The 27449-nt window shown below is 45.9% G+C and overlaps 1 protein-coding gene across 1 annotated transcript; it reads right to left on the reverse strand.

Moving 5' to 3' along the window:
• LOC146766723 (3',5'-cyclic-AMP phosphodiesterase 4B-like) lies at nt 1–26921 on the reverse strand. Its single transcript, XM_085586110.1, has 4 exons — nt 26580–26921; nt 5821–5929; nt 3786–4108; nt 1–1523 (listed from the first exon to the last, which is right to left on the reverse strand). Exons 2-4 carry the CDS (start codon nt 5860–5862, stop codon nt 1517–1519), a joined length of 372 nt encoding a protein of 123 aa, XP_085442236.1. The 5' UTR covers nt 5863–5929; nt 26580–26921; the 3' UTR covers nt 1–1516.
• Between the last annotated feature and the right edge of the window lie 528 nt (nt 26922–27449).

Raw genomic sequence — 27449 nt, forward strand, 5'->3', positions numbered from 1 at the left:
TTCCCCATTTAATTCCCATTTTATCAATCCCCATTTCATTCCCATTTTATCAATCCCCAATTCATTCCCATTTTCTCTATCCCCAATTCATTCCCATTTTCTCAATCCCCAATTCATTCCCATTTTATCAATCCCCATTGAATTCCCATTTTCTCAATCCCCATTTCATTCCCATTTTATCATTCCCCATTTCATTCCCATTTTATCAATCCCCTGTTTAGTTCCCATTTTATCAATTCCCCATTTAATTCCCATTTTATCAATCCCCATTGAATTCCCATTTTATCAATCCCCATCCATTCCCAGCAGCCTCCCAGGGAGGACGAGCTGGCTCTGGCTGAAGGCAGAATTCCCGAGGAAGGTTTGGAGTAACTCAGTGCCCAAAATTATCCCGAATTTCGTGCTGATTTAGCTCTTAAGGCTGTTTTTAATTTGCTGCCCACCACCACCATCTGGAGAACAACGGGAGTACTACAGGAGTAGAGACTGAGGAGATTTCTCCCAGTTCCAGGAAGGTTTCCAGGTGGATGGAGGGAGTAGGACCAATCCCTTCATATTTTCCTTACAGATTCTCATCTTCAGGCTACACAATAAAATTATTCCAGAAGAAAAAAACCATAAATGAGGGATAATAAGGCAGCAAATAGATATTTTAATGAAGTATTTATTGCCACATCCTAAATATTTACCTGCCTCTCTAATCCCTAAAAAAGCTCATTCCAATATTTAATATTAAATCAATTCTTAAATCCTTGATTTCCTCATGCTCTGGGATTCACCACAAATCCCATTTTTGTTTCAACATCAAAATTTGCTGCAAACCCTTCAAAATATCCAAATATCCCCCACACACCTGAAGGAAACGTGGAGAAATGGTGGGAATGAGCAGCCAGCTGCCAAATCTAAACCAGGAGATGCTAAGGAGCAAAAAAAAAATTGGGATAAGAACTCTTCTGGATGCTCCAAGTGTAGCTACAAATTTATTCTTCACACCCTCGCTCTTCCCTCCTGCCTGGATTGCCTATCACAAAGCTGGAGTCAGAAAATACGGAGCAGGGTTGGGAAAACATCTGAACAACTTGGATGAAAATAGGGACAAAAATTGTGGAGAAGAAGCTTGGAAGACTTCTCCACTCAGATTGTCACCTGAGGATCTCCATCCCATATCCCTCCTGCCCTGCAGGAACCATAAAAGCTGTTTTGGGGGAATATTCCCTTCCTTTTCCACAGAAAATGATTACATCACACCTGGCTTGGAATTTCTGCTTTGGGATTCGCCTCCCTTATTTTTTTGGCTGTCTCCATTAACATCTTCCATGGTTTAGCCATTATTTTTTTCCTTCAAATCTCCAATTAATTTGGGTTTTGTATCACTAATAAGCAGTGAGCTTGCAGCTCTGTTGGATTTCTATTCCAAATCCATGATCTTCACCAACCTTAATATTCCATGATTCTGTGGCAGGTCCTGAGTCATTGGGAATTCTGTAGGGAAGAACTGCCTGGAATGGGACAGAGCTCAATACCTAAAACTTCAATAAAAAATGGGAATGTTCAGCCCAGCTTTTGCAGGATCAGCCAATGTAAGTGTTCACGAGGTAAGGATTAGAAATGAGATTTAAAAATGGGAATTTTAAGCCCAGTTTTTATAGGATCAGCCAATATAAGTGGTCAGGAAGATGAGGATTAGGATCAAAATTAAAAAATGAGAATTTTAAGCCCAGTTTTTGTAGGATCAGCCAATGTAAGTGCCCAGAGAGGTGAGGATTAGGACTGAAATTTAAAAATGAGAATTTTAAACCCATTTTTAATAGGATCAGCCAATGTAACTGGATAGGGAGGTGAGGATTAGGATGTCAATAAAAATGGGAATGTTCAGCTCAGTTTTTATAGGATCAGCCAATGTAACTGGATAGGGAGGTGAGGATTAGGATGTCAATAAAAATGGGAATGTTCAGCCCAGTTTTTGTAGGATCAGCCAATGTAAGTGCTCAGGGAGGTGAGGATTAGGACATCAATAAAAAAATGGGAAATTTAAGCCCAGTTTTTGTAGGATCAGCCAATGTAAGTGCTCAGGGAGCTGAGGAGGATGCAGAAAGAGGAGCTGGGGCAGAGCCACGTCCCAGTCACAGCAGCAATTCCAGTTCCTGCGGAAAACCGGGAATTTTCAGCACTACAAAACCAGCAACAACCCGAGCAGGGCTGTCAGGGCTCCAGGAAAATCCACAAAATTCTGCTGGAGCAGGAGAGAGGAGCAGCGATGCCCTCTTGTGTTCCAAGGGATACATCCATGACAAATCCCTGGCAATTCCTCCCAAACCATGGACAGAGGCACATTCCAAGCTCAGAGCGAACCCATCCTTCCGAGCCCACCCTATGGAAAAGCTCCCGCTGTCAGGAATGCAAATTCCTGCCCCACAAAAGGGAACAACTCGCAAAGGTGAGCCAGCCCCTTCACTGCCAAAATTCCCAATCCATCTGAAATTAGGGAACTCGCTCGGTTGCATTTATCCCAGCAATTAATCACAAAACCTGGACAAAAGCTCCTGCAATTCCTCTATCTCAGCTATTCCAGGGCAGTTTAGAAATCCTATTTTCAGCAGGAAAACTCTTTCCAAAGGACTTTAACTAATGGGTTTGGGATGTCCTCTAGAGCTGCTCAAATAAAGTGCTGATCTTGACAGAAACCCAGATTCCAACTTGGAATAATGACGGGAACATGAAGCAGCCAACGGAGCCAAGAGAGGAAAGTTTAGAATCTAAAACCAATCCTAAACCCAAGCGTGAGCACGGAATTTAAAGTGCAATTAATATAACCTCAATGTTCCCATGAAAAGCACAACACGCATCCTGATTTTGCCATAAAATCCAGTTCCAGCACAGGAACACCCAAGGCTTTGCCTTCCTCCTCTCCCTCTGGATTAATTCCTTTGTTTTGGCACTTGACACCAGTTCCAGTTTTGGATCTCACCTTGTAATCAGCTCTCTGATGGTTTCCCAGGACTTACCTCCAGCTTATGGGATCCTCTCCAGCTGTACAAATGCTGAGCTCAACAAAACCCAGATTCCAGCTTAGGAACATGAAGCAGCAAAGGGAGCTGAGAGTGGAGCACTTATAAACTAGAACCTAAAACTGACTCTGAACCCAAAGCTGAGAGCACAGAATTTAAGGTCACACTGACGTCACCTCAACATCGCCATGACAAGCAGGACACACATCCTTATTTTGCCATAAAATCCAGTTCCAGCACAGGAAAATTCTCCTCTCCCTCTGGATTATTTCCCTTGTTTTGGCACCCCAGTTCCAATTTGGAATTCACCTTGGAGCAACCCCCTTGTAATCAGCTCTCGGATGGTTTCTTGGGGATTTATCTCCAGCTTGACTTTAGATCCCAATGGGGTTTTTTCCAAACCTTTTTCCTCACACAGGGATGGAAACATCCAGAGAGTCAGATCCTTTCCCTCAACCCTCTGTGGGAGAGTTTAGCACCATCCTGAACTCGTGTGGGTGCAATGTTAGGAACACAAATCCTCTGGTTGAGACCAGAATCAGAAGTTTCGAGAGAGGCTTTTAACTAAGTTAAATTTCAAAAAAACATGAAAATAACTTGTTTTATAAACTTACATCCGTGATACAACAACTGATAGAGATTGATTAATCAGATTGATATATATGAGATACTTAGGTGGTTATTTATAATAAAAAAGGATTGGAAAAGCCAATCTGGAACCAGAAAACGAGCAAACGAATCAATGAATGACTAAAAGCAGAATGAAATGGGACTCACCAGTCGTGGTAGGTGGTGATGGCGATGCTGGGGGGTGGCAGCAGGGGCAGGGTGGTGGGCCTGCACACGATGTCCCTGTCGTCGGGTGTCCTGGTGTCCCTGTTGGGTGTCCCGGTGTCCCTGTCGGGTGTCCTGGTGTCCCTGTTGGGTGTCCTGGTGTCCCTGTCGGGTGTCCTGGCCCTCTCTGTCTGCCGCTGGGCCAGCGGGGGCAGCTGCAGGTTGCCCGAGCAGCAGCGGCGGCCCCGCCACAGGTCAATGCCCAGGGCGTGGCTGGAAGTGCTGTAGGATTTGCTGAGCCCACATTCCAGGTAATCCAGGGAATTCTGCAACAGAGAGGTCTCTGAGATTCCTGAATTCTGCAAACAGAGGATTCCTCCACCAGGGTAAAGCACATTGGATTCTCCAGCCAGAGCTATCCCAGGAGATGAGAACTCCACGACTCCACAGCTAAATTTTACAAACAAATTATTTTCTCCATGTGGGTAAAACTCAATTCCTCAGCCAGAACTATCCCAGGAGATGAGAACTCCACAAGTCCAGAACCAAATTCTACAAATTATTTCCTCCATGAGGGTAAACCACATTCAATTCTCCAGCCAGAACTATCCCACAACTCCAGAACCAAATTCTACAAAGGATTTCCTCCACAAGGATAAAACACAATTCTCCAGCCAGAACAATACCTAGAGAACTCCCCAACTCCAGAACTAAATTCTGCAAACAGATTATTTCCTTCGTGAGGATAAACCACACTCAATTCTCCAACCTCAACTATCCCACAACTCCAGAACTGAATTCTACAAAGGATTTCCTCCACGAGGATAAAACAAAATTCTCCAGACAGAACTATTCCAAATGAGAACTGCACAAGTCCAGAACTAAATTCTGCAAATCAATGATTTCCTCCACAAGGATAAACCACACTCCATTCTTCAACCTGAACTATCCCACAACTCCAGAACTGAATTCCATAAAGGATTTCCTCCATGAAGGTAAAACATACTCAATTCTCCAGCCAGAACGATGCCACAACTCCAGAACTGAATTCCATAAAGGATTTCCTCCATGAAGGTAAAATACACTCAATTCTCCAGCCAGACCCATCCCACAACTCCAGAACTGAATTCCATAAAGGATTTCCTCCATGAAATTAAAACATACTCAATTCTCCAGCCAGAAAATGCCACAACTCCAGAAGTAAATTTTAGAAACAGAGGATTTCCTCCATGAGGATAAAACTCAATTTTCCAGCCAGAAGCATCCCAGGAGATGAGAACTCCCAAGTCCAGGACCTGGCACAGCCTGACTGATTTTTATTTTATCCTCACCAGTGCACTTGGAAGTTCACACACCAGTGAGAGGGTCTCATTACCAGACAATCCCAGAGTCATTAAGGTCAGAAAAGACCTCCAAGGTCATTAAACCCATGGAGCTGTGCAAAACTTGGGATAAGAGTGGGAAACAACATTTATTTATTGGAGAAGTGCTCCAGGATTCCCAAACCCTTCTTTCCCACTCTTTTCTTACACGTTCCAAGTGATTTCCCATTTTTTGGGAGCCCTAGGACAAAGCAGCCAATTAAGGCTTCAGGCCATCACTCCAAACAGAGACAATTCCCCAGGAATGGGATCTGGAGTTGAATCCTTAGGGGATGATGATGATGATTAGGGTAATAATTAAATTTAAAATGCATCACCACAGCAGGTGCTGAGCTGCTGAAACGATGAGATATTTCCACATAAAAAAGATGAGATCCAGAGCAAAGATTCCATAAATCCCAGCAGCCCAAAGACCACCAGAGCACAAAACCCTGCATCAACTCCTCCAGACCTTGCCAGGTGCTCATTTTTCATCTGCTGCTTTTATTTTCTTCTTCCTTTCTAAAAACCCTCCGAGATTATCCATCAGCAATCAAAGCCAAACCAATTTATATTTACCAAAAAAGACAAAATAAACTTTTTAGCTCACTTTCACAATGTAAAAAGAAGGAAAAGGAAAGAAAAATAAGGAAAAATAAACTTCAGCAGGAGCTCACCTCATCTGCAGTTACTGTCATGACACTTCTGCTTTTCTTCATTATCAAATTGCAAGTGCAGCCCAGGATAAAAAAATTCAGGTAAAGAGAATTTCTTCAGCGGGGCAACCTGAAAGAAAAGAAATTGTCATTTTTGTTTATAAACACACATAAATTATATATTTCTATAATTCAATTTAAATATATGTATATCATTATATACATAGAAAATTATATGTAATTATACATAGTAAAATTAATATCTATGAATATGTATGAGAATTTAGATATAATTATATAATAGATATAATTACGTACATAAATATATAAATTATCTATTATATATTGCTTATATATTTTAAAATTCATACATACATTAATGAGTTATTTAGATTTAATTATATATAAAGTATATTACATATTTATGTATCTATACATAAATATGTATAGATACATAATTATGTATATATATTATGTATATATTATGTATATAGTATGTATATATACATAAATACATAATAAAGATTATATAATTATATAATAGTATAATTATGCATATAAATACATAACAAATTCTTATTTTTTATATATTAAAAATATATTTCTATATAATTCTAGAGATGTATATATTTCTATAGAAATATATAGAAAATTATATCTTTCTATAGAAATCGATAGAAACATATATTTATATATTCTATATTAATTATATTTATTATATGCTAATTTATATATATATATATAATTTTGATATACAAATACAAATATTTACATATTTTTTGAATACTAAACTGGGCTTGCTAACAAATAAAGCACCAAATTCCACCTGGCTACCCAGGTGGATAAAATTCTGGAATTGTTAGGGTTGCAGGAGATTTTTGGGCTCACCAAGTGCACCCCTGGAGCAGCCCCACTGCGTCCCCAGTGTCCCCAGGTGCCACCCCACACCACCCCGGCCTCCCTGCAGCTGTTTCCCACTCTCATCCCAAATTTTGCAGTTTTGTGCTCTGGTGGTCTTTGGGCAGTGCGGGGTGGGATTTAGGGAATCTTGGCTCTGGATCTCATCTTTTTTATGTGGAAATATCTCCGGATTTCAGCAGCTCAGCACCTGCTGTGGTGATGCATTTTAAATTTCGTTATTACCCTAATCATCATCGTAATTCTCGAAAAATTCAACTCCGGATCCCGTTCCCTGGTGGGGTTAGGGTTAGGGATTAAAGTTAGGATAGGGATTAAGTGGGTTTAGGGTTAGGATTAAGGTCAGGATTGGGATTAAGGTAGGATTTGCACAGCCCCCAGGCTGGGTTTAGGGTTAGGATTAAGGGTAGGTTTGGGGTTAGGGCTAAAGCAGGACCTGCACAGCCCCCAGGGTGGATTTAGGGTCACAGTTTGGACAGGATCTGCACAGCCTCAGGATGGGTTTAGGATTAGGATTACGGTTACAGTTAGGATCAAGGTTCAAGCACCTGCACAGCTCCAGGGTGGGTTTAGGGTTAGGATTAGGGGTAGGTTTGGGGTTAGTGCAAGGGCAGGACCTGCAGAACCCTCAGGGTGGGTTTAGGGTCAGGATTAGGGGTAGGTTTGGGGTTAGTGCAAGGGCAAGACCTGCAGAACCCTCAGGGTGGGTTTAGGGTCAGGATTAGGGGTAGGTTTGGGGTTAGTTTAAGGGCAGGACCTGCAGAACCCTCAGGATGGGTTTAGGGTCAGGATTAGGGTAAAATTTGGGGTTAGTGCAAGGGCAGGACCTGCAGAACACTCAGGATGGGTTTAGGGTCAGGATTAGGGTAAAATTTGGGGTTAGTGCAAGGGCAGGACCTGCAGAACCCTCAGGGTGGGTTTAGGGTCAGGATTAGGGTAAAATTTGGGGTTAGTTTAAGGGCAGGACCTGCAGAACCCTCAGGGTGGGTTTAGGGTCAGGATTAGGGTAAAATTTGGGGTTAGTTTAAGGGCAGGACCTGCAGAACCCTCAGGGTGGGTTTAGGGTCAGGATTAGGGTAAAATTTGGGGTTAGTTTAAGGGCAGGACCTGCAGAACCCTCAGGGTGGGTTTAGGGTCAGGATTAGGGTAAAATTTGGGGTTAGTTTAAGGGCAGGACCTGCAGAACCCTCAGGGTGGGTTTAGGGTCAGGACTGGGGTTCGGGTTTAGATTAAGGTTAGGGCATGACCTGCACAGTGCCCAGGTTGGGGTTACACCCCGGAGAACTGGAAGGATTGTTAAAAACCCCAAATGTGGAAAAATCCCATCTGCACAAAGCTCAGCACACCCAGGAGGGAGGAAACCCCAGGAATTGTGGAATGGCACCTTGGAAGGGGCGCCAGGATCTCCTGCTCCAGCCCTCCTTGGCTGCTCCCCCTGCAGCTGAACCTCTCCATGTTTCCCCAGGGGAAATTATCCCAAATGTCCCTTTTATCCACTGTGAAAAATCCCCTCCAAGAGCCTTTGCCCTTTGAGCAGCACAAAAGTTGTGCTCAAGCAGCAGAACCCAATTCCAGATTAACTGGAACGATTTTATCAATCTTCAACAACGAAGAGAAATTAAAAGCCCTGTTATTTAAAGGATTAAATGATAAATCCCCAGATATGAATGGTAAATATGGCCACGACATGCACAGATAGGCATAACATGGAATGACTGCTCACTGCCAGGAAAAATATAAATTCCCTTTATATGGAGACAAAATTCATGGAAAAACCAAAAGGAAGCAGTCGAATGATGCAGATTTGTGTTTAATAAAGTCAAATTTGGGCTTAACAAAGCCCAGTTTGGGGTATTTATCACTTCCCTGATCTGCAGGGACTGGGATCCCAACACAAACTGGAGCTGCTTCCTGAAAATGTGGAATTTCACAAGGAAAGACAAAATAAAGGAGCACCCACATAAATAAATACCCAGAGAAACTCTTGAGACTCATGGAAAAATCAAGGCCAGGAAAAGAACTTTAAGATCATCAATTCCAGCCAGCACCACCTCCACATTCTCCAGTAAACCTCAATCCACACATTCCTTGGAGAAAAAATCCAAAGGAATGAGAGTTTAAGAATATTTCCCAAATTTTGCTGAACTCCAGGACCAGGTGGACAGCAGGAAATGGGACATGGAGGGATGGGCCAGGCTGGCTGGAAGATAATTTCTGTGAAAATCTGACCCCTCTCACACCCCAACTTTACAAGTATTTATTGATTTGTCAAAGTTAATTTAAGCAGAATATGGATAATGGTAAGATCCAGATTTTTTTTCTGTGGGAATTGCAGTTCTGAGGCCTGAAGAAAACCCAACACTTCCTTTAGTCATGACTAAATTCCCATTAAAATCTGACTCATTCCTTCCTGTGCCTTCCCAGAAAAATCTGACACCTGGGATGAACATTTAAGGGGAGAATAAACCAGAGGAAAACATTCCAAAGAGGCTTCCTGGGAATTTTTTCCTCATGAACACTTTCTCATTGATGCAGACTTTTATTACAGTTCCAGTACCCAAATCCTCAAAAAAACCCTGTATCCCAGAGGATTGGTTGGGTTTGGGATCAGGGAATGCTGAACAGCAGCAAAGCGTTGCATTTGTAAATAAATTGTGAAGAAAAATCAGTGCTGCAGTTGGGTCTGATCCATTTTCCTGGAATATATCCCAAGTGGAATATGAATTTTCTTTTTACACCAAGCTTCCACCGAAGATTTTTGTTTTCCATGACCACGTGCTTCAAAACTGGTAGGAAAACACTCCAGCAATTCCAGAGGGATCCAGCCAGACTATGAATGAAAGGGTTCTCAAGAAGCAGCTGACAGTGAGGATAAAATCCCATGGATGCTTTTCCTGATTTTCCTGCCCAGCTCATCCAGTGTGAAATCCACTATTCGCAGCAATTCCTAAAACACATCCTCACCTGCAAATTTGGGAGGGTTTGGAATGCGAGACCCACGTTCCATCCTGGGTTTTCCCACACATTTGGCCTTCTCCATGGGCAGGGTTAAAGCTCCAGGGGATGTGAGGAGCAGATTGATGCCCTGAAGATCCCCCTGTCCCACAGCCACAGCCAAGGCTGGCTCCCAATCCCGATTTCCCACTCCCTGGATGAACAGCAGTTTTGGGAAGCTGAGCTGATGATCCAGCTCCTCTCAGCCTCCAAATCCAGCTCCTCTCCCTTTTCTTGGAGGCAGGACACAAGCACAGAGTGAAACCCCAAACAAATCCCCCTGAAATCCCAGTAACAGCACATCCCACAGTCCCACACCTGCTTCTTCCTCACTCCCACCACAGCCCCGGAGCAGGAGCTTTCCTCCCAACAGAAGATAAACCCCAGGCACCTGAACTGTGAATTACTGCAGAAGCTTTTCTAAGGAAAGGGACTTGGGAGCTGGGATTCCAACTGGATTCTTCTTAAAATCCAAGAGAACTTCACAGGGAGAGGCACTGACTCAGACAGGGTGACAGCCACCAAAAAAAAAAGTGACAACCTCAGGTCTGGCTCTCCCAGGAGGAACAGATGGGCTCCTGCTTCACACAAAACCATGGAGTGCTTTGGGTTGGAAGGGAGATTTAAATTCATCCCATTCCCCCCCAGCAGGGGCAGGGACACCTCCCACTGTCCCAGGTTCTCCAGCCTGGCCCTGGGACACTGCCAGGGATCCAGGGGCAGCCCCAGCTTCTCTGGGCAATGAGAAAGGAGGAAAGGCTGGAACACTTCCAGATGGAGCCACTCCAACACCTCCCTGGGCAACTTATTCCAGTGCCTCACCACCTTTCCAGGGAAAATCTGTTTTCCAATATCCCACCTGAACCTCCTGTGGGGCCGTTCCCTCTCCTCCTGTCTCTATCCCTGTTCCCTGGGAGCAGATCCCAAATCCCTCCTGGCAGGAGCTGTGCAGAGCTACAGGAGCCTCCCTGAGGCTCCTCTTCTCCAGGCTGAGCCCCTTCCCAGCTCCTCATCCTCTCCTGGGGCTCCAGACCCTCCCCAGCTCCCTCAGCTGCTCCAGCCCTCCTTGGACACATCCCTAAGAATTTCCCCACTTTAGTACTTATTTGCAGAGGAAAATGTTGTTTTCTGTGACCTTTTCCCGTTTCTTGTGAGCAGCAACAGCTCAAGTGCTCTGCAGAGCTTCTGGCAGCTCTGAGAAATTCCCTCCTCCTCAGAAAAGCCAAGCTGCTCTCATTCCCAGCAGAAGCTGGGAAGATTTCACAGAGCTCTGTGAAACATAAGCAAGGGCACCTATTAGCACTAATGGCAGGAAATTGGGAAGAGTGACTCAGAGAAGAGGGATTTCATGGAATCATGGAATGGTTTGGGTTGGGAGGAACCTTAGAGCTCATCCAGCTCCAACTCCTGCCATGGAACACTTTCCTCTCCCCCTGATGGCTCCAAGCCCCAGTGCCCAGCCTGGCCTTGGACACTTCCAGGGATCCAGGAGCAGCCACAGCTGTTCTGGGAATTCCATCCCAGGGAACAATTCCCAATTCCCAATGTCCCATCCATCCCTGCCTCTGTCAGTGAAGCCATTCCCTGTGTGCTGTCCCTCCATCCCTGCCCAAAGTCTCTCTCCATCTTTCCTGCAGCTCCTTCAGGCCCTGCAAGGCCCCACCGAGCTCACCCCAAAGCTTCTCCTCTGCAGGTGAACAATCCCAGCTCTCCCAGCAGAGCTGCTCCATCCCTGGGACCATCCTGGAGATGCAGAATAAAATCCCATGGATGCACGGGATGGAGCCTGATTTCCTGCCCAGCTCACCCAGTGGGAACTTCATTATTTACAGAAATCCCTAAAACACATCTTCATGTGCAGCTTTGGGATTCCCAGCCTCTGGATTCCTTCCAGCAGCTCCACATCCCAGCTCTGCTGGATTCCATGAGCTGGATCTTCCCTTAGAGCTGCCACAGCCTTTATCTCCCCTCTCTGCCATCCTCATCCTCATCGCCTTTGCTACCTGAGGCCACCAGCACCATCCAGCTGGAGGAGGGATTCTCCCATTTGGCTTCTCCCAGCGTTCTGGAGAAGGAATTCCTCTGGTTTGGCCTCTCCCAAGGTTCTGGAGAAGGAATTCCTTCACATTGGCCTCTCCCAAGGTTCTGGAGAAGGAATTCCTCTGGTTTGGCCTCTCCCAGGGTTCTGGAGAAGGAATTCCTCCACTTTGGCCTCTCCCAGGGTTCTGGAGAAGGAATTCCTCTGGTTTGGCCTCTCCCAGGGTTCTGGAGAAGGAATTCCTCCCCTTGGCCTCTCCCAGGGTTCTGGAGAAGGAATTCCTCCACTTTGGCCTCTCCCAGGGTTCTGGAGAAGGAATTCCTCTGGTTTGGCCTCTCCCAGGGTTCTGGAGAAGGAATTCCTCTGGTTTGGCCTCTCCCAGGGTTCTGGAGAAGGAATTCCTCCACTTTGGCCTCTCCCAGGGTTCTGGAGAAGGAATTCCTCTGGTTTGGCCTCTCCCAAGGTTCTGGAGAAGGAATTCCTCCACTTTGGCCTCTCCCAGGGTTCTGGAGAAGGAATTCCTCTGGTTTGGCCTCTCCCAAGGTTCTGGAGAAGGAATTCCTCTGGTTTGGCCTCTCCCAAGGTTCTGGAGAAGGAATTCCTCTGGTTTGGCCTCTCCCAAGGTTCTGGAGAAGGAATTCCTCCACTTTGGCCTCTCCCAGGGTTCTGGAGAAGGAATTCCTTCACATTGGCTTTCCCAAGGTTCTGGAGAAGGAATTCCTCTGGTTTGGCCTCTCCCAAGGTTCTGGAGAAGGAATTCCTTCACAGTGGCTTCTCCCAAGGTTCTGGAGAAGGAATTCCTCCTCTCCCAAGGCTCTGGAGAAAGGATTTTCCCCCTCTGGCCTCTCCCAGGGCTGAGCTTTGTCCTAATTGCCAGGCTGAGTTTAAAACCCAAATTTGCTGGTTTAAGTCATCAGGCATCAGGGATAAAGTCACAATTTTATCTCCAGGAATAAATCCAACCAATTTGCTTACTATAAAAAATGTTAAAGGGCAGGATGAACCTTGTAGAGGCTTGAGAAGATTCCAACCAAGTTGGGCATGGCCAAAAAATTGCCTTTATATAATTAATAATTATTAAAACCATGCTTTAATTAGGAGGTTCCTTCCCAGGGTATCAGCAGGACTGCGAGGGCTCCTCCTTCTCTGGAGTCAATCCAAGCATTAAACTGGGAATGCCCCTGTCAGGCTGTCCCAGAAATTCCAGGAATCCCTGGAATTCCTGCAGAGGGGATGACCAGGTTGTCATTTCTCTTCATTTCTTTCAGTTAAAAAAAAAAAAAAAAATCCATATTTTGCTGTCCTTAAGCCTGAGGTGCTCTGTGGAATTCCCATGAAACACAGTTCTCAAATTTTCACCTTTTTTTTGGTGATATTTTCCCAAATTTTCACAGATTTCTTTTCACTAGCGCATTTCTCATAGGAAACTTCCAGACAAATATTCACAGCTTGAGCAGAAAAAAAATAATTTCCATTTTCTTGATTATGGCAGGGATTTTTAATTTTATCTTTCTAAATAGCTCATCTCCTATTGTGCAAAAATGAAATGAAATTAAAAATCAGCTCTGACAGCTCCAAAGGATTCAGTTCAAGTGTTCCCCACATCAGGACTGCCAAGATAATTAAGGGGAAAATGAGGCAGACTATTAAAAGATGCAATTTCTCTCCTTCTTGTTCCTTGAGCAAATGATTTGCAGAGCCTCCCACTCCTCAGGGCAGCTGAGCAGCTCTCAGAGCCAGAACTATTATTATTATTATTATTATTATCACCATTATTACAACTTTTATCATTATCATGATTTATTTGATCTTTATTTTCTTTTATCATTTATTTATTTCATTTTATCATTATCACGATTGATCACTATCATGATTTCTATTATTATTATTATTATTATTATTATTATTAATATTGTTATTATTGTTGTTATTGTTATTATTATTATTATATCAATTTTAAAACACACCAAACCCCAGAAAATTCAGCCAGGCAAATTTCCCCCCCTGTAGATTTTTAGGGTTTTTTTTTTCTAAATTCCATTTATTGCTCCCCCTGTGCTTTTACTGTCACCCCCAAGCTTTTCTGGACCCCCCAGAAAATGGGAATACTGCAGATCCATGGGGATTATTATGGGATAAACACTGCAGAAATAAAGCAGCCCTTGGCTCCTGTCCCTCATTTACTTCTTCTTCTCCTAAACTCTCCCACAGGTTGAGCTTTAGGACCTTTTCTCCAAAAGAAAAAGTTTTAAAATCCTCACTTCTCCCAGAGTTTTTCTGGGAAAAGCCAAATTGCCTGAAAAGAAGGATTTTTTTTCTCTTTTTTCTTTTTAATTTTATTCCAGAGTCAAGCAGCAAAGCCAAGCAGTGACCCCAGGAACACTGAGGTCAGAGCTGAGCCTACGAAGAGAGCACCTCATCCTCCAGAAGTCTTGGAAAATAGGGATATTCCAAACCTTGCCCCTTTTTCCTGTTGGAAAAAACCACTAAGAATAGTGGGGAAAGATTAAATCCAAAATTAGAGCAGCAACTTCATTTTTAGGCTTTTAAATCCACTTTTTTGGGGTTTTCCAAGCTCAAAGCCCCTTGGGAACGTCACAAGAACACCAGAATTCCATGAAGGAATTCCAGGCTGAATCTCCAAACAATTCAACCCCAAAATTCCACGTCTACTGAGCCAAAAACTGCCCTAAAATTCACTTTTTAGGCTTTTAAACCCCCTTTTTATGGGCTCTCCAAGCTCAACCCCTTGTGGGAATGCCACAAGAACATCAGAATTCTGTCACGACTGAAACCTCAGAGTCCTTCAACCCAAAATTCCATCTTTGCAGGGCCAAAAATTGCCCCAAACCCCCACTTTTTTAGGCTTTTAAACTCACTTTTTTTAGGAGAAGCCTGGAGAAGCAAGGGAGAGCTGAGACTGTAAGGAAGGGACTTGGAGTAAGGTGGGAAAAATGAGCTTTAAGGTCTCTCCCAACCCAAATCATTCCAGGATTCGCACGCAGAAAATGGGAGGTGAGGACGTGGGCTCTCCAGGATGGAGCATCCTGGTTTTCTGTCCCAGACAATCCCGCTTTTCTCCCATCCCACATTCCCCAACCCAGCCATGGAACAGCAGCAAAATCCAATTCCAGGGCCTGAGGAAAAACTCCTTCCATGGCCAATTAGAAGAAACACCTCCAATCAATCATCCGGCTTTTCCGACCGCGCGTACACGCAAAATCCCAATAAAAAGGGGAAAACGAGGATTTGTGCCACAAGAAATTCCTGCTGCTGTTTAAACCCTGCACTCCGTGTCCTCTCCTTCCCATTCTGCAGCTGAGAAATTGCTTTTTCCTCAATATTCATCCAAAACTGCAAAGCCTGGCATTGGGAATATTAAACAGGACATGAGAGCACCGTGGTCAACTCCAAACCTGATTTATCCCAGGTTTTTTTTCCATGTTAACGATTTCCAGACTGAAATTTCTGTCTGCCCATCCAATAAAAAAAAAAAAAGGAGATTAAGATGAAAGAAAAAGCATTTGGCATTCTGGAAATGCTCCCGTGTTTTCCAGCAGCCACTTCCATATTTTATTTCAGCTATTTGAAGTGGCATCTTGGACAGCACTAATTTATAACGGGAGATGGAAGGGGGAAAACCTGATTTAGAGGGACATTTCAGCTTCCTTATTCCAGGATTTTTCCTCAGAGCCAAAGCAGATGTTCCTGTTTCCTTAGACTGTGGTTGTTTCCTTTCCTTCTGGATCTGGTATTTTGCTTCTTGGGCAAATATTTGCATTATTTTCGATGCCAGGCAGAATGATCAGCATTTTTTTTTTTTTAATGAAAAAGTGATTTAGCTCATTCTGCGACTCCCTCCCAAACGAAGCGCTCTGAAGTGAGGTGAAAGTGGCAATTCCAGCATTTTCTCCCAATTTCTCCCAGTCATTTCTTTCCCAGTTATCAAAAAGTGCTTTAATTACAAGGAGTGATCCTTGCACTGCCCCTTGCAGAACATTTTGGGAAGTTTTTATCCAATTGCATCGCTTCAAAGGCTGCAATTAACCCTGTTCAGTAACCCCTGCTCCCAAAATCCCAGTGCCTCCTGCAAGAAATTCTCATTTCCCAAGGAACAGCTCCGTGTCAGGGTCCTTGTGTGACACTATTAAAAAATCTGCCTCTGCTGGTCAAATAATTCCATGTTGAGGCTGCAGAGGGAATGGGAAAAGTGGAAATTCTGAAATATTGGGATGTAGGAGTGTGCCAGGGGGTTCCAAGAGGAATGCCAACATGGATCTCTCCAGCCTCACCAGGAAAATCCCAATTCTGGGGAATGCAGCACCTGAAAATGGAGAAAGCGGCCAGAGGATGGAATTCCCTGGGATATTGGGAAGGAATTCCTGGCTGGGAGGGTGGGGAGAGCCTGGAATAGAATTCCCAGAGCAGCTGGGGCTGCCCATGGATCCCTGGCAGTGCCCAAGGCCACCTTGGAGCAGTTTGGGATAGTGGGGATTTGAGGATTTTAAATTTCCCTTCCAAGCCAAGCCAGTCCTGCATCCTGGGATTTTGGAGGTTGAGGCTTTGAGGCATAAAAGAACCATTCCAAGTTAATCCAGGGGATTTTTCCACCCAAATTTGAGGCTACCTGGAAAGAACAATATCCCAGTAACACCCAAACATGTTCCTTTTGGGCAACCAGTGCTTCAAATATAAAAATACAGCACAAAAATTCTCCAAGTCACAGGAACGACCCAACTTCTCCAGAGGTTTTCCCATTTTATTCTTAGGATATGTTTTCCTCAGACAAAAAAATGCAGATTAAGAGGATGCACAATTCCCAAATCCTGAAATCCCCACCCAGCTCCCTGAATTCCCAAAGGAGCAACAGGAGAGGAGTTCTAAAGCTCTCATTTTTTTAATTGCTTTGCTGGAAAATTAAAGGGCATTTTTGTATTCCTGGAGAAAATAAACCCAAACATTTGGATTGAATTACTACATGAATTATTTGAGGACAGTTTTCCCAACTTTTCCAGGATCACAAGATATGCAGAGAGAGGAGAGGGATGGGCTGAGTTGGTTTTCCTGCTCAGGGTTTGGAAGATCCTTGTCCATGGCTATTCCAGAGTTTCCTGGGAATGGTGAGCAGGGAAAGGGAAGCTCCAACTCTCCCTCCGTGGGCTCCCACATCCCTTCCCCCAGAGCTGAGTCACTTGGATCATAAATTCCAACCTCACTTCCCAGTTACTATAACAACTTCATGGATTTCTTCTCGTTATTAATTACACCCAACCCTAATCTGCTGCTCCACGATCAGGCACTCCAGGAGAGCTTCCCCTCTCCCCTCTCCCTTCTCCCTTCCAAAGGTTTTTCATTCCCAGCTCGCTCCCACATTCAGGTGCTCCCCTCATCAATCTGCTTCCACTGAGATAAGGAAATGCTGATATTCCTCCCTTTGAAAACTCAGAATAGAAGGAAATGGGTTTTTTCCTCAAAACAAACAAGATGCTCAAAATAAAACTGCAAAATCTGGGCCCTCAGCTGTTTTCCCGCAGCAAATGTGGAGCAGGGAACAGCTTGGAATATAATCCACCCCAGCACGGAGGGAATGAGCCCTCTGGAAGCAAAGCTGGGAGCCAGAGCAGAGGAGCAGCTGCAATCTGATTTATTGGGGCTGAATTTACATCTCTGGGGTCTGAACGGGAAACCTCTGCTGCTGGAAAAGGCAGGAAAAGGCAACAAACTCCAGGCCAATCCCAAGGTCCTGAGGTGTTGGAGTGAGCACAACGAGCCCTCTTCATTTTCCTCTGGATCAGCTCGAGAGATGAAGGGACACCTCTACCCAAGAGAATGGAGTGATTTCCTTTCCTTCCTTTTCCTTCCTTTTCCTTCCTTTCGCCTTTCCTTCCCTTCGCCTTTCCTTTCCTTTCCTTTCCTTTCCTTTCCTTTCCTTTCCTTTCCTTTCCTTTCCTTTCCTTTCCTTTCCTTTCCTTTCCTTTCCTTTCCTTTCCTTTCCTTTCCTTTCCTTTCCTTTCCTTTCCTTTCCTTTCCTTTCCTTTCCTTTCCTTTCCTTTCCTTTCCTTCCCTTTCCCTTTCCCTTTCCCTTTCCCTTTCCCTCATGGGATGGGGAAAATGGAAACATTTTCTCAGCCTGGAGAGCAGGGAAGGGGAGCAGGGAAAAAGGGCATTTCCTGCTCCATTCCCACAGGGATCCAACAGCAGTGACCCCACAGAATTCCAGACTGCTTTATGTTGGGAAGGACCTTAAATCCCATCCCATCCCAGCCCTGCCATGGCAGGGACACCTCCCACTGTCCCAGGCTGCTCCAGCCTGGCCTGGGATACTTCCAGGGTTCCAGGGGCAGCCAGAGATTCTCTGGAAAACCCCAACTTTACCCTAAGTAGGGATTTTTTCCCCCCATCACCACATCCCTCCCTGAATTCCCTCGGCTTGGGAACAGCCTGTGCCTCCTCCCAAGTGACTGCAGGTCTCTGATGGAAGTTTTGGCAGCTCCCCAGAGAATTTATAAACGAAAATTCCAATATCACTTGATCTGTTCATTTGAAGGAATGCGTCTCCTGCTCGCTGAAAGAAAAAAGTCCCACTTCAAATACCAGCCCAAAAATCTGGGAACCACTGGGTGCAGTGGAAAGCTGCACTTCGTGCAGCTCAGGAGTGAAGAATTCCTGCTGCTCTCCCGGTGAATCCCTCGGGATCAGGTGTGGAACGCAGCACTCAACTCCTCTGCAGAGCCACCAAAACACAAAATCCTTTAAAGCCCCCGGCCAGATGGAGAACACTCCTTTCCCCTCCTCTGCAGGAAAAGGGGAGAGGATCCGAGCCCACAGAATTCCAACTGCGGGAAAAAAACCCTCTCCGGATATTTTATACTTTAAAAAATCATGGAAATGATGGTTTGGTTCTATTTCCAGCATGAAAACCCGCGCTGCTTTAGTCACCGAGTCACAGATAAACACATGGGGAACATTTTTGTGCTGCCTTCAATTTTTTCCATCTCAAATGACAAATTTCCATGAATTTCATCCCTCTGATTAAAGGGCAGTTGTTACACACCTACAAATACCCTTTAAAAACCCATCAGTGCAACCACAATTCAAAAAAAAAAAAAAATTAATGGAAGGGTGGATCTGAAATCCAAACCAAAGCAGCTGCAGGATTCCCAGCATCAATCCAGGATTGCTCCCAAGGGCACAATATCAATAATAAAAACCAAACACAGCTTTGGTTTCCTGCGGAGTAAAAGAAAATCTGGTTTATCCAACCAAAAATGTAGGAATTGCTGTACTGGGAAGCAAATGGCCAGCACCAAACTGGTGTTGGATCCATGAGACAGCACAGGGTGGACCAAAAAAAAAGGAATAATTCAACAACTCTGAGGAGTAAAATGGGAAAAGGAGTAGCCAGGAATACTCCAGGAATAACCAAGAATATCCCAACTTGATCATACAGTGAATTATGGGAAGGGAAAAGGGAATTTTGGGGGATTGGATGCCATTCCATTAGAGGATTTGGGGAGATTTCTCCTGCTTGCTCCTGTTTTAGAAACAACCCCAAAAATGCTGCCTCAATTTCTCCAGCAAAATCCATACTAAGAACACCTCAGGTCATGGAAAAAAAAAATCCAATATTTCACCCAGGAAAACTCACAGAAGCTTCTTAAAAGTCAGGGAGAGTCTGCTCAGAGCTAAATCATTATTTTTTAATCATAAAGCTTCTCTGTTTTTCCACAAGTGTAAATAAATCCCTTATCCTGTGCTTGGGAAATTCTTCCTGAATTTTCCTACAAAGCCCTGACTCAAGGAATTAATTACAATTATTTCACATGACAAGAGTCTTGCAATAATATTTTTATGCTGAGAGCGGGTGACTAAAAATGAGGAATGATTAAAAAAATGTATTTTTCTACTTCCTTTCAGTGCCTGTGACTGGATTATTTCCCTCCTTTTTAAAGACTAACTGGATTTCTGGGAATATGGCTTCAGAAGGAAATGAAGAATGAGGTGAAATAAATGTTTACTTTTATAGTTCTATTGCCTGACAATCTGAGCACTGCCTTGTTCTTGCTTTTCTGGGAAAAGGCATGGAAAACTTCCTATTTTTAATGGAAATGATTCATCAGTGACCCACAAGCAGCTGGGAAAAACCCCACAATGTTCCCGTGGCTCCTGCAGAATAAGGAAAACGGGAAAACCCTGGCCCCAGTTCTGCCCCAGAAGTGGACACACACAAACACCACCTCAAACAATGGAAGTACAGGCAGAGATTTCATGGATTTCCCCAAGAAAGCGCAGGGAAAGGGGCTTGGAATAGGAATTTTGGGATGAATTCTAGAAAGGAAATGCAGAATTGAGCACTGCATGCAGAGGAAAGAAAGAAGGCAAAGAAAAAGCCACACAAAACCAACTGAGGAATATTCCCTTCTCCCAGGCTGGGAGGAACCATTGGGAAAGGGCATCCCAACAATTCTTCCGGATGAACAACAACAGTTTTGGCAAGGGAGACGCTTTTCCTGGAGTTTGCCACGAGGAGCCTCTTTGGGAATTCTCAGACCAGAGCCCGCCATGGAATCCTTGGGATCACTGGGATGCAGGAGTTCCAGACCTGCTCATCCTGCCCTGGAATCCATTCCTGGAGAGGTTTCTCTCCAAGGATCATCTGGGACAAGCTCCCTGCTGTCCTCTGAGGATCCCAAAAGATCCACAGAGAGCTTTTTCCAGCAGCACTTCTGGAAGGAGCAGGATTCCAAGCTCTCCAAGTAACACTCCTGCTCTGCTCTCCCTGCCCTGTCCCTCATCCCGAGATCCTGGAGAAGGGGATGACAACCTGGGACAGGCTCCCTGCTTTCCTCTGAGGATTCCAAAAGATCCACACAGATCCTTCCCTTTTCCAGAGGGAAGAGCAGCACCTCTGTGAGGAGCAGTGCTGGGAATCCAAGCCCCAGACCTGCTCATCCTGCCATGGAACCCATTCCTGGAGAGGTTTCTCTCCAAGGATCACCTGGGACAAACTTCCTGCTTTTCCTGGCATCCCAAAAGATCCACACAGTTTTCCAGGGGGAAGAGCAGCACCCCTGGAAGGAGCAGTGCTGGGAATCCAAGCTCTCCAAAGAACATGGCACGTCCTGCTCTGCTCCTGCCCAAGCTCACTTCTCCTGCTGCCCACAGGACAACGGGAATGCTGTGATACTCCTATTCCTTGGCTAACCAGCAGGGAAAGCTGAGGGGAAAATCCCAAGGAGGAATCCCAGAACCACAGCAGGATTTCATGGAAAACTGGGACTGATCTCCAATCCAGCCCCCACGACCACCAGCTGGAGCATGGAGAATCCTGTGCTCTTTTCCAACCTTCTTTGTTCTTTTTTTCTTCAGTGACACTTTCCCAACGTTAAATAGGATGTTTTTCCTTCCAGGCAGGAGAGGGTTTAGCCCCGGCACCACGGGCCCTGGGAGGTTCCTGCTCAGCATTCCTGAGCACGCTGGGCATCCCCAGGATCTGCTGTTCCCCGAGCAGAATCCCAGCAAACAGAGCAGCCTGGCCCTCAAGGTTTCCAGATGTCTCACACTGATTTTCTCCTCAAGAGCTCTTGTGCTGCTGGATCATTTTCTGCTTCTCATTTGAGCTGCTGCTTTCCGAAACGGTGATTCCCGAGGATTGCTCCTTTTGGATTCCTCTCTTCCCCAAGATCCTGCTCCCACTATTTATAAACACCCTTGCAAGTGTCCCTGTTGCAAGGAGCTCCTCCAGATTTATCCCTCACATTTCCCAAGAGCTCTGGCAATCCTAGATTTTCTGTGCTGTTTATTCCAGTGGGATCCTGCCTGTGCCTTCCTCGAGCAATTGCTGAATTACAAAAGCGTGAATGGTACAAAAATCAACAGCAAGAATTTATTTTTCCATCAGTGCACAGTCCTAATCCTTCCCCAAAGCTCAGGAGGGATTAATCCCTCAGTGCCCATCCTGCAGGCAGCAAATATTCAACCCAGGTCCATGGGAGTGACTCAGAAGCTGAGCTTTGTTTAGCAACAGCGAGGTTAGAGAAGGTTCTCTTCCATCAGGGGAAATTTCTCTCTTTTTTCCTTTACATTTCAGATTTGAGGCACCAAAGCTGATTCCTTCACACCAGTGAGAAACTCCAAGTCTCAGGTTCCTTCTACGCTCCAGGCAGTGCCTTTATTTGCCTTAGCTCCCAGAAGAAACACAATTCCTTGGATTTACCAGAAGTACCTGAGCTCACCGAGGAGCCCAGGCAGCAACAAAACTGAAAACCTGGTGCTTATTTACCCAAGCAAAGGGTCAACTTCTTGTTTCCAGGTTCAGAACCACTGCCATAAAAGCACAGCATCCAAAGGAACCCTGAGGAGCAAATCCTCTGGCAGCTCCACTCAAAACCACCCAGGGATTGGTGTCCCTACAGCAGGCAGATTCCCTCTGGGTTTAGGAGAGCTCAGGTGAATTCTCTGGCTTATAAACCCCCCTGGCATCAGTTGATTTGCTTTCCCTCTCTGCTGTGCTTCCCTGGCTCTCTGGAGTCTCCAAGGCTGGATTGTTTCCTTGGATTTATTTTAGCTGACCTCTCTTTCCCCTCTTCTCTCTTCCCACACCTTCCTTCGCTTGCAGCACAGCAAGCTCTGCCCCTTGTTCCACAAGATCTGCCTCAAGCAGTGAAAATAAAACATCATTTTATTGCCTACAATCCCTGTCCTACTTCCTGCAGGCCGGGAGGGCTTGGATGAGGAGGAGAGAAGAGTTTTGTGTGTTTGCTGTGGTCCCTGGTCCCGAGCTGCTCCCCAACACCTCCTGCACAGCAGGCAAAGCCCAGGCCAGGACAGCAGCTGCTCCCACCAAATCTGCGGCCAAAATCAGGTCAAACCTGGGCTATTATCCCCCAGCAAATTAATTAGAGAGCAAACGAGGCCGAGTTAACTCTTGAGCAGATCAGTGGAACGTTCTCAACAGATGTCTGCAGAGGAATATTCCAAATATTCCTCAGGAATGCCATCCCAGAGCCCAGCTCTCCCACAGAACACAGAACCACTGGGGAGGTTTTCCATCCTCAGACACGGCGCAGAAAAATCTGAGAGATGTAGAGGTTTTCTTTTCACAAATCAATTCCCTGCCAGGACACTCCCAGAAATGAGGGTGCCCTCAGCTGCTCTGACGTGGAGGATCTTGGGGCTCCTGCTGTTGTTCTGTCACCAGAAATGAACCCAATTAATCCACTGAAACACTGGCATTTCCCCACTTCTCCTGCAGCCCGCGGGACGCCGGGAATGCTGTGATATCCCTTGGATAATCAGCAGGGAAAGCTGAGGGGAAAATCCCAACGGGGAATCCCAGAACCACAGCAGGTCTTCATGGAAAACTGGGGCTGAGCTCCAGCTCATCTCCAATCCAAAGGGGCTTTGCCCACTTGGCTCCAGCCCTCACACTTTAATGACCATAATTCAGCATTTTTCCAATGTTCAGGCCCGAAGTTTTATCTTTTTATCCCAAGGAAGCAATTTTCTTTCTCTAATTTTGCTCTATAAAATATCTCACTCTATGCAATATCTTTGCTCCACGCTGTCCCAATTCCCAAGCTGTATTTTCAGCACCACTGAGATTGTCCTTAACTTCTCCCAGGCCCTGGATCTGCCTCGGTTCCACTTCGGCAAAAATATCCACAACCCTCTTTGCTGCCAGAGAGGAGAGAAATTCAGGAAACAAAACGGATGGAGGAAAGGGAAAAAAATCCCACAATCCACACACAAACCCCCACATGGACAGACAGAAAAGGGAGAAACGAAGATCAAAAAAAAAAGGGGAATTTTCTGGATTTTCCTCCCCTGAGTTCTTTAGAAACAAGTGTATCCTTAAGTGGCCAAACATGAGGAAAAGCCAAAGTCAGGGTGCACAAAATGACATTTTTTAAGCACCTGAATAAGCACGGATTTAACCCAGCCTCATCCTCTAATCTATTTTCTCATCAGTGCCAGATGCTGCAGCAGAAAGTGCAGGAATTCCACTGGAGGCAAACATGGAATAATCTGCTCTCCCAGGAAATTCCCTCTCAGCTCTCAGCCTGCTTTAAAATACAAAGGATAAACCCTTATATCTTTTCTGTATTGTTCTCTAAAAATTGTCTTTTTCAGTTTGCAAAGTTTCTCAGACTTCTGGAGACTTCTGTGACTGGCAGGAAATATTTTGCCAAGTTTTGTGCTCCAAGAACGCTCCTTGGCCTAATTAAACATCTAATGAAAAATTAAGTTAAAAATTAAACCCAAGGCTTTGGATTTTTCAATTTTGCTGCATAACCAAGAGAAAAGTTCTTCATTTACTTTCTGTGCACCATTCATCAAACTCTTTCAAGATTTTAACCTGAATAATGGATAGATCCTTGAATTATTTGGGATATGAAGGGCTCACAGATGAATGGAACACTCCGAGATTGAACAGAAAGCACAGCCAGGCTTTCCCTGCATGTTTTAGCACAACAGGATAGTATCAATTTGTAAAAATTGATTTTAATTTTTTTTTTTTTTTGTAAAAAGAAACTTGAAGCTGAGAGCTGTTTTCATAATTAAAGAAATTTTGCCGAAATTCACCTAGCCCAGCTCCAGCATCCCCCTGCATCGCCTGAAACCAAAACACTGCAGCAGCAAGGAGCCCAAAGTGAAGCTGACAAATTATTTTCATCCTCTAAACTGAGGGGAAAGGGGAATAAAAAACCCCACAGCGTGAGTAATAACATCAGGTTAAAATCCTTTTCCTTCAAAGCAGTATTTCATATAAATATCCACTCATCTGTTTGCAACAGGCATCAAGTTTAAGGGAGTTTTATCACCTCATTATTTGTTTCACACCTTCCCAGTGTTTGTTTTTTATTTTTTTTTCCATCTGCCAAGGCTGTATTTATCCCACTGCCATAATTATCCAATTTTATTTGCTGAGGGACCCATATAAAGACTGAAAATTGGGAAGACAGGCACTTAATTTAAAGGAATAAAGGTGTTTCCAAGGACTGTTTTGTCACTATTTTTCCCAAATGTTTAAAACTTCCCCCATTTCTACAGGGACAGCTCCACGTGGGTCATTCCAAGCAAAGGATGTTTGGATAAAACAAAGCATTCCAATTAAAAGCTGCCATTTTAGGCAGGATTTTCCAGCTCCGTCCGTGGCTATCCATTTCAAATATGGAAATTCCAGGGATTTGATTGGAATGACTCTTTAAAGGAGCCCTGTGCTCCCAGAGACGATTACTCAGCTAATCTGGGTTAAGCTTCCTGATGGATAAATCAGGATTTGAATGCTGAATAAGGAGAGGTTTCCATGTGACGTGGGAAGAGCTGGGAAGTAAATACAGAAGCGGTGGAGAAAAAAAACCTGAGTATGTTTTTGGAAAAAACAGCTAAAAAGGCTCAATATCATCCTTTACTCCAGCTTCACATTAAAGCATTGCACTACAAATTTTTTTTTTTCCTGGAATCTAAAATGTCCAAAAATGAGAATAAAATAGGGTACAGCTGGTATCCTACCAGTAGGTGCCAGGTAAAGTAGGCACCCTGGAGCACCTGAGCAGGCACAAGGAAACATTAAAAATGATGAGATGACAAGAGAAACAGAGAATTCCAATGAATAATCTGCTGGGAAAAGCACTTGTTGTGCTAACAAGCTTTTATTCCAGATGATTTATAGATCACAGATTTGTTCAGAACCTTTTTAACCAGCAGCTCCCTCCCTGGAGCTGGTAATGAGGGACACTACAAATGAGCATCTCTCTCATAGTGGCCTAAAAAAGTTCCCTGTTCCACTGGATTTATGACCTGCAAATGCAATTATTCAGCTTATTCACTGCTGCTTCTTAGGGACACCAGGAGTGCAGAGGAGAAAAACAAAAGGCATTGTATGGATTCTGCTGGAAGGAGTCTCGCACAAGAGAGATCCACCAGGAATTCTCCGTTCGGTGGAGGATCTCTCGGGATGTTTCCTGTAGCAACAGATGCAGAGCATCACACAAAACAACTCAGTGCCCTCCTGGCTCCATCCCAGCCCCAGAGATCGCAGCAAACACCTCGTTCCTCGGCAGAATTGACTTATAACTCACCAACCTCCATGTGAGGAGGGCAAAAAAGCTCCTGTCTTCGTGGAGCCACACCGAGGGAACAAACCCCAGATCCTCTCTGAACACCGAGGGAACAAACCCCAGATCCTCTCTGAACACCGAGGGAACAAACCCCAGATCCTCTGTGAACACCGAGGGAACAAACCCCAGATCCCCTCGGAACTCACAACTCCCACCGGGCTCCGCACTGGGAAAGGGAGGCTGGGGAAGGACACACGGCCTGAAAGCCCACGGCGGGGCAGGATGAGGAGGGAATGCCTGGGCAGAGGAGCAGCGGGCGGGCTCGTCCCGCTCGGGGCAGGGGGAGCCCGGCGGGGCCGCCCCGTCCCAGGGCGCAAATCCCGGGAATGCGCCTCGGGAACACCACGGCCCGACAGGAATCCGAGGCGGAATACAGCGAGAAGGGAAATAAACATATCCACAGAGCACCTAGAAGGTGCAGAGGGCGCAGAAATAAAGTGATTTAAAAAAAAACAATTAAAGTGCACATCCCCTCGCTGGCAAACCGCAACCCTCGCTCGTTTGGGATTTTTTCTCTTAAGGCCATGTGATTCCCCAGGACAAAACTTAAGCGGGGGCAGGCGAGCAGCGCACAGTGTCTCGGTGCTGGGGCTCGGCGGGGCGCGGAGCGGGAGCCGCTGAGGGCAGGGCCGGGCCGGGCACGGTCCCCTCGGAGCGCGGCCGCCTCAGCGCCGGCCCCGCGCGGCCCCTCCGCGGGCAGCGCTTACCTCCGGCGGGCTCCCCCGGCTTCTGCTCCGCTTCTGAGCGCTTCTGAGCGGTTCTGCCCCGGCTCTGAGCGGTTCTGCCCCGGCTCTGCGCGGTTCTGCGCGGTTCTGCGCGGTTCTCCTCAGGCTCCCGCCCTCAGCGCTCCATGGCCCCGGCGCTGGCGGCCGCGCTTCCCCAGCGCTGCAGCCCCGCGGGGAGCGCCGGCGGCTCGGCTGCCTTCCCTTCGCTCCCCGCTCCTCTCCTTCCCTTCCTGCCTCTGCCTTTCCGCCCCTTCCTCTCGCTCTGCCTGCTCCGCGGCGCTCCGCTCTCCCCTCCCGGCCCCGTCCGTCCCGCCCCGCTCCGTGCGTCCCTCCCCCGCCGCAGCCCCGGCCCCGCGTCCTCCCGGCCGGGCTGGGGCCGAGGCGAGCTCCGGCGGCGGCTCTGCACGAATCCAGCCGGGTTCCAGCCTGCACGGGCTGGCAGCAGCCTGGGCTGCTGCGTGGCATCGCTCGCCCGTGGCGGGGTGCGATGAGGGCAGCGCTGAGGTGCCTCCCAAGCCAAACCAATTCCAGGAAGGAATCAAACACAAATAATCAAACACAAGTCCATTGATAGCTTAGATCCATAGGGGCAGAGCAGGGCAGAGGAAGCAGCTGGTGGTGTTCGAGAACTCTCCCCGGGGAATGGTGCCTGGAGCAGAGGAGCGCTCACCGGGGGAAGCAGCGGGCACAAGCCCCGGGCACAGCCGGGCTGGGATTTTGGGGAGGAATTCTCCCCTCCTGGCAAACGAGAGCTGCTCACCTCGAACACTGAATGTCACATCTCACACCTGTGGGAGCTGCTGCCCGGTCACACCGCCCCAAACACCCAGCAGATAAAGGGTGATTCTCTTT

Source organism: Lonchura striata, chromosome 8 (assembly GCF_050655825.1).
Source record: "Lonchura striata isolate lonStrDom1 chromosome 8, ASM5065582v1, whole genome shotgun sequence".
NCBI lineage: Eukaryota > Metazoa > Chordata > Aves > Passeriformes > Estrildidae > Lonchura > Lonchura striata.

Excerpts from the sequence above, each read along its gene's own strand:
- LOC146766723 (XM_085586110.1), bottom strand. The coding sequence starts at position 5,862 with ATGAAGAAAAGCAGAAGTGTCATGACAGTAACTGCAGATGAG. Across the intron at positions 4,109-5,820 it reads TGACAGTAACTGCAGATGAG|AATTCCCTGGATTACCTGGA; the intron begins GTGAGCTCCTGC and ends TCTCTGTTGCAG.